The sequence below is a fragment of the Antechinus flavipes genome, chromosome 3, assembly GCF_016432865.1.
Source record: "Antechinus flavipes isolate AdamAnt ecotype Samford, QLD, Australia chromosome 3, AdamAnt_v2, whole genome shotgun sequence".
Taxonomy (NCBI): Eukaryota; Metazoa; Chordata; class Mammalia; order Dasyuromorphia; family Dasyuridae; genus Antechinus; species Antechinus flavipes.
This window is the reverse complement of record NC_067400.1, coordinates 609,871,057-609,878,231: the sequence shown is the minus strand read 5'-3', so window position 1 is coordinate 609,878,231 and position 7,175 is coordinate 609,871,057. Positions and strand designations below refer to the sequence as shown.

At 43.4% G+C, this 7,175-nt stretch overlaps 1 protein-coding gene across 1 annotated transcript in view; it reads right to left on the bottom strand.

Annotated features, from left to right (window-relative positions):
* Window positions 1–1,381: 1,381 nt before the first annotated feature.
* SSU72 (SSU72 homolog, RNA polymerase II CTD phosphatase) overlaps window positions 1,382–7,175 on the bottom strand; it is a 41,964-nt gene continuing 36,170 nt past the window's right edge. Inside the window, exons 3-6 of the mRNA XM_051988819.1 lie at window positions 6,745–6,884; window positions 5,149–5,267; window positions 2,736–2,879; window positions 1,382–2,631 (exon numbers count right to left, since the gene is read on the bottom strand). Coding sequence (XP_051844779.1) covers window positions 2,778–2,879; window positions 5,149–5,267; window positions 6,745–6,884 — 361 coding nt within the window. The 3' untranslated portion in view covers window positions 1,382–2,631; window positions 2,736–2,777. The remainder of the gene's footprint in view (window positions 2,632–2,735; window positions 2,880–5,148; window positions 5,268–6,744; window positions 6,885–7,175) is intronic.

Genomic DNA, 7,175 nt, shown 5'->3' with positions numbered 1-7,175 from the left:
TCAGTGGTTTCTATGAGAACCTCAAGGCTCAGGGGCCCAGGAAAGCCAGGATTTCTTCCCGGCTTTTCTGTCGGGGCCAATAAAACGAGCCAGCAGCAAAATTGAGAGAGCAGCTCTCTGACGCGTCTCACTCTCCAGCCTCTCCTCGGGAGAGCAAGAGCCGGTCTCAAGCGCTGGGTGAGGAGCCGGACTGAGCTCAAAGAAATGAGTAAATGCTCGGGGATGAGAGACTTCTGGGAAATGTGCAGGAAGAAATTAGCAGACAAACTCTAGGGCAGGGAAAGTGTGCTCAGGGTACAAACCAGACTGACATGGCAGGGTGAGTGGGCTCAGAATACAGACCAGAACGACATGGCAGGGAAAGTGGGCTCAGGATACAGACCAGAACGACATGGCAGGGAGAGTGGGCTCAGGATACAGACCAGACTGACATGGCAAGGAGTAGGCTTATAGACCAGATTGACATAGCAGGGAGAGTGGGATCAGGGTATAGACCAGACTGACATGGCAGGGAGAGTGGGTTCAGGGTATAGACAAACTGACATGGCAGAGTGAGTGGGCTCAGTGTATAGACCAAGACCAGAACGACGTGGCAGGGAGAGCGGGCTCAGGGTATAGACAGACATGGTAGAGTGAGTGGGCTCAGTGTATAGACCAGACTGACATGGCAAGGAGTAGACTTATAGACCAGATTGACATAGCAGGGAGAGTGGGATCAGGGTATAGACCAGACCAAGGTGATGCATTAAGAATTTAGTTTGGTCATGTGAAAAAAAAAAAAAAATTAGAGCAAAACACTCTCCCCACTACCAGCCTGGGAACTAAGTGATGCAATTTTCAGCCCATTTTATAGAGGAAACCAAGTTCAGGAAAAGGGGAATAGCTCGAAGTGGTGGCATTCCAACTGAAGCCAACCAGAGGGGGTAGTGGCAGAAAATGGAAATGCCAACTTGGAGACCAGACCAGCAGTTAGCAGGAGGGCAATGCCAGCAGAACACGGCTCTAGAGCTCACCTGCCATGTCACCTCGTTGGGCTTATGTCTCTTCAAGGACAATGTCTGGAGCTGGGACACAAGGCTACCTTGGATCAGAGTGGATTGTGCTGTCAGTCAAGGCCGAGGGCTGGTTCCTCTACCCCAGAGAGTAGGCAGGGCTGAGCAAGGCAGGAAGAAAGCCAGGATGACAGACTTGAGAAGCCAGCCCCTAGTGGGCAAGGTTGGTGTCAGCTACCCACCCTCCAAAAAGCCTGCACTACCACCTCATCTTAGACTCCAACCAAGTACACTAAAGGTTCTCTTCTCCCAAATTTAAAAATGCTGGAAATGCGAGCCAAGGCAAGAGTGCTCCCTTGGGCTTGGGAGTGCAGAAATAAAGTCACAGGTTTATTATTTAATTTATTAAGTCAGGAATTTATTACCTCAAGAGGTAACACAGGCTGACACTATAGACAGGAAATAGGCGAGCTTTATTCAACAGATCCGGCAAGGGTTATTTAAGGAAGACAAGGCATTCCGAGGCCCCATCTTGGACCTCTGAGAGGTGGATGCCAAAGACACGTCCACCTCCACCGTTCCTTCCACGGGCTCTTCAGTAAACTGCTCCTCACATTCTCTTCTGCAGCCTTGGGAAGAATGAGGAGTCAGACCCCACTGTGGACCAGACCCAAATGGGTAGAGCACCAGGGCTTTTGAATCAAGGCCATCTTCCTGACCAGTGTGGTTTCAGTAAATTATCCTACTCTGTCATCCAGCACGAGGGGAGCATCTTTGTTGCTCCGAGCAGCAAATAGGTTCTATACAAAAAATGTGAAGAGACCTGCAGCCAGAATGAAGTGAACAGAGCTGCCCAACTGGGCCCCTCCACTGATGGGGGGCCTGGAGCTCTCCAAGGTGCTGAGGAAGCTTTTGTGGAACAGGCACCCGAGGGGGCCCAAGGTGGCTCCTTCCTGCTTGGAACATTTTCTTAAGTCACAAAACAAGGAGCCCTTCTGGGAACTTGTTACTTTTTTTTTTTTTTAATTACAAACAAAACAAAACCAACCACAGTAAGGTTTGCTCAGAGACTGTGCTGAACTTCCTAGCACACCAAGACCAGTTTTGTCCAACAGCAACATTTCTGAGTGAAGAGGAGGGCAACCCGAGGGCCTGGGTCCCTGGCCAGTCAGAGCGATAGCTCTGCTGCTGTGCCCTACTCACTAATAAATCTCCTTTTTCAGAACCGATCCTGATTCCAGGCTTCCATCAAACAACCTCCCCTTAGTGCAACATGACTGGATCCAGGTTCAGAAAAAGGGAGTGATGAACTGGCAGAGGACAGCACCAAGTTCATACCTAGTAATAGATACTCCACTGTTTCATTCAGGTCTTTGTATACTCCAGCCAATTACAGTAAAGAAAAATGCACAACTATAAAGAAATGAATAAGCTGGAAAAAATACAATATAAACCTTTTTTTTTTCCATTAAAAGAAAAAAGATTCTCATTATAATTAATATCCCACTTGTAACAAGGAAAAGTGGGATAGGAAAAAAAACTTGATTTTTTTTTTTCATATGGCCTTTATGTATCTCTCTCTTCTTATTTTATATGTACAATTTATTTTGGGTAATACTGCCTCCTTCTGGCAGAATACCTGAAAGTAAAAACAAACACGGTGAAGGAAAAAAGTATTAACAAAAGGAAGATTTGAAGGTGGTCTTCAGGGAGAGTAGGGAATAGTCAGAAAACTTGACCCACATGCTTCGTTCAACTCCAAGGCCTGGGAAAACAGGGCAGGCATCAGTAAAAGCAGACCGTGTGGAGGAAAGTCCTGCTGCTTTTCTCCTCAAATTCCTGTAACAGCTCGTCTATCTCGTTCTCCATGTCTTCCGTGTGTTGTATCTAAAGGAAAGGAAGAGAGAAAAGCAGACAGGTCATCTTAAGGGAGAAGCTGAAGACTGGGGGGTAGAGGTAGGGGAAAACAAGGCAGTCTTGCAATCATTTCAGGCCTCCAGGCAAGAGGAGATTTGGAGCTGGAAACTGCAGAGGACCTTGAGCCATGAGGGCCTCGCTAACAAGCCTGAAGTCCACTGCCACCTCAGTTTGCCCATCTGGCAAGAAGAACGATCCATTTTTTTTCTCCTGCACTTAGATCACTCTTGTTCTAAATGCACAGAGGGAAGGTTCTACAAATTCAAATGATGTAAACACTGGCAAAGCAGGGAGCTAATTGCTCAGCATTCCCTGTCAGTCAAGTACACCTCCGAGTGCTGGTGCACAGCAACTCGGGGAGCCTGGAAGGCCCTGGAGAATTCTATTTCTATCTGAGAGAGAGCTACACAATCCTCCATCAGAAGCAAAATCAACCAGTTCAGTGGTATATTCTACTCTCTCCAGACCAGTGTTATAGCCAAAACGCTGATGCAAAGCAGCAGCTTCAGGACATGCTCTGCAGACACCTAGGACCCTCTGTATCTGGAAATGATGAGAGGAGCCTTCAAAGACCAAGGATGGCGTGAAGAGTGCTTTACCGTTTCTAGCATGCAAGGCTAAGAAGAACAAGTGCTATGCAGAGGTCCAACCTGGAGGCTATATATAAGGAGTAAGCAGATCCAAAGGGATACTAAGCCAACTCCTCCACTGATCTATCACAAACTTCTTATGCACTATTTCTTGCAAAGCATCAAATTGACAGGGTATAAAGTGTAAAGGAAGACCAAGAAAGGACTATTCCTTCCTTATTCATTCCTCTCCATTTCAATACTCCAGCTTTGCTTTCTAGGATCTTCTTATCCAACTGGAGATTTTAACTCTCTGGAACAAAGTACCATAAATAGTAAGAAAATGAACACCTGCTAAAGGCCCTAATTGGCTCATGTCATTGTAGAAAAATGGAAAAGTTTTTTGATATCCCCTTTTAAAACAGCTGGTCCCTATCAGAAATCTGAAATGTCTGTTTAGGAATCTGGCTTTATGGAAATGACCAGCAGTAAGTAGGCTCTCACTGCTTTAACATCCAACCCAAGTGTGTGGGCAAGAAACACTTGATCCAGAAACACACAGAAGAAAAGGGGGAGAAGGTGCCCCCCCTTTATTAAAACATCTTCATATATTCAGGGGGATAGACAGCTAGTTCAGAAAGAAAGTATTTCTACTGCTTTACAAATAGTTTACAGAGCTGATGAAAAATGTGGCAAATTGAGACAAAGCTTCCATTGTTCCTGCATTGACAGGGAACTTACTTTAATTCAGATTAAATTCTTATAGACAACTGCTTTGTGAAATCCAATTTCTTCTACAAAGTCAGAACTGAAAAAAGTTCCAGGGACAAAGGACAGAATGATCTAATGGCTGGCCATGGATGTAGGAAATTAGCCACCTTCAAAGACTATCTTCTCCCCCCCATTACACACACAACAGCAAGTCACGTAATCCCCAAGTGACCCCAAGCAACTCCTTAAAACTATAAAAAACAAGTAAGCTGTCTATTGGAATTAGTGGAAGTAATTTCCATTCCAGGATTTCCTATATGCTAATGAAATCACAGGTCTGGACAAAAATGAAAAAAAATATGTGAACTGTACTTCTGGGTATCAGCGCAATATTAAAACTCAATCACAAAAAACAAATTCTTAAATCTGAACACACTGCATGATATGATTGGTGCATGATATACTGATCTTAAATGTTCTTGGGCAAACATCTATTCAGGGAGGAACAATTTCTTGTTCTTCCAGGAAAAAAATACAAAGATTCATTGATGCCTGAATAACTAGTCTCAATTTCTACTCCAAGTATATAACCCCTGAGACTGGATGTGTGAAGTATTCATATGCAAGTGTGGACTTTATTTCTAATAATTTTACAGTTTGTTCTTACAAGAACTTGATACTATAACAATAATCCTCTAAAATAAATGTGGACATTATTTTCTTAAAAAGTACAAAATGTGCTCTATGTCTGTTAAACCTGTTAGGCGACAAGGATTTGCCAAGTGTTTCTTGTCCTGCTAAAGGTTATATACTAAAGTCATTTTGCAATCTAGCAGTCTGTTTGCACATAGTGGGTCCTGCTGAAGATGAATGGGAATGACAAGAGGGCTCTGGGAAATGTAGATCCTGGAAATCAAGGCTCCGGAGCATTCTCAGACCAAAGCTCAAAGGACACTTACACACTGACAGAGCTCACAAATGAGAAAGGCTCCAAGAGTGGCTTCTTCGTGGTTGTCCTGAATGTCCACATTAATCACATGCACCGGCTGGCAGGTCTCTTGCTCTCTGGAATTTAAATCTAATTGGGAACACAATGACACAGAAGTGTTAGAACACTCAAGATGTCAAGAAAACAGGAAAGGCCAGAGCAGTGCAGTTTCTCCAAGGACAAAGAGGAGATCAGCTTCCTATTAGCATGAAGTGAGCCAGCAGGCTCTCATCCATGGAAGCTCATGCTCTGCATCAGGTTCTCCGCCTTACAGGCGAGTACCGCTACCCCCAAGCCAACTTTCACATGGAACCTCCAACCAGACAAATTCTGCTTCCTGAAATCTTATGTTCATGGTTCAGATCCTGCCTGAGGACCACTCTTTCCCTAAAAAGGGATCTTGGAATTAAGACATGACCTCAAGGGACATGTCAAGGAATGTTAACTTGGGAAACTCCAGAATTGTGAGCACAAGTCTATCAGACACTTTATATTCGCAGCTGAAATTAGCAGTGTGCCACAGGACAGCACAGACAGAAGGGTTTCAGCTCTCAAACACAGTTTCTAACGATGAATTCAATTCTCACATCATCCATCCATACCATGCAGAGCCCATCTCCTTAGAAAAACTGCAGCTGGAAGTTTTCTGGATAACCTGGGGTTCAGGACTATGCTTAGCCCCAATTTAGACAGTCAACGTTTGTATCCTCTAAAAAGTAAAACTCATATGGAACAAGGCTGTTGAATTGTCAAAGAATTCATTTGCATTCAATGAGGAAATGTGCCAAGACAAGACATGTCTTAATCAGATCTGGTGGTATTAAAAAATATAAGACTAATTTTAAAGCATCTGGACCCGAATTTCTATACCTACAAAATGGGCTGCTTGACCTAAGTAACCTGAGAGATCCGAGAGGTCCTTCCCTCCTCAACTCCAATGCTCAATGACACAATTATTCAGGGCTCTTGAATTTCCTCCCCTCCCTTTTCTAGCTCTGCACTTCTTCATTTCAATCTTTGATACTAATTTTTCCCTGGCAATGAGAGCAAAAAGGCTTTGGCTGCAAAGAGGAAGAAACACAAATTGAAATTAGAGTTGAGGGTTACAAACAAAATTTCCTTGACAAGCAGCACTGGCTCATACAGCCTGGCACTCTGTGTCATAGATGACTCAGCCGCCCTTCAGCATTCTTTCTCTTCCTGTAGCACGATTACCAACCAGCCCACAGGATTTATTATTAGGGACTGTGAAATCTCAGCATTAGAACCCAGAAGGGGATTTCAAAGCTGCCTCTCTCCTTGCTATACCTGGTAGCTGGTTTGTAATAACACAGAGAAAATTGCAGCATATCAGCTCTAAATGGGAAAGTAGAGCAGAGCACAAATAAAATACACTGGTTTGACAGTCTTTCAAATAATTAAAAGAACCAGTGAGGTCACTTTGAGCTTGTCTTGTTTCCCTTCTGCTGGGATAAGTCTTCTTCCTTGAGCTCTACTGAGAAACTGATTTTGCTTCTAATCAAGAACATGTCAAATTAATTTGTTTAGTAGATGTTAATATTCTTACCTTCTACTACCTGGTCATAGACTCTTTCTTCACAGGTAAGGATGAGATCAAACAAATCTTTACAGTTCTGGAATCTTTCTGGCCGGGGCTTGATTCTTTTATTTCTGTCCAACATGTGCAAAATACCATTTTGTGTATAGCTAAGTGACTAGAGTTAAGGAACTCAGAATGAAAGTCTTCTCCACCTCCTCCCTTTTGCCCTTTATTTTCATTTTAGTAGAGAAATCATTGGACTAATTTTAAGTCATTTCACATTAAAGCAAATTTTTCCTATAGAGCAGAGAATTTTAAGTGCATGTATGCAATATATTTAAAAAGGAAAAGCATTAATCATACTCTTCAGTCAATAACAATGTTTTCAACCATGAGCCCCAAGTCACACTTCATTTCATCCCCAACTCTTCATCCCTTCCAAGGAAAACAAAGTCTTC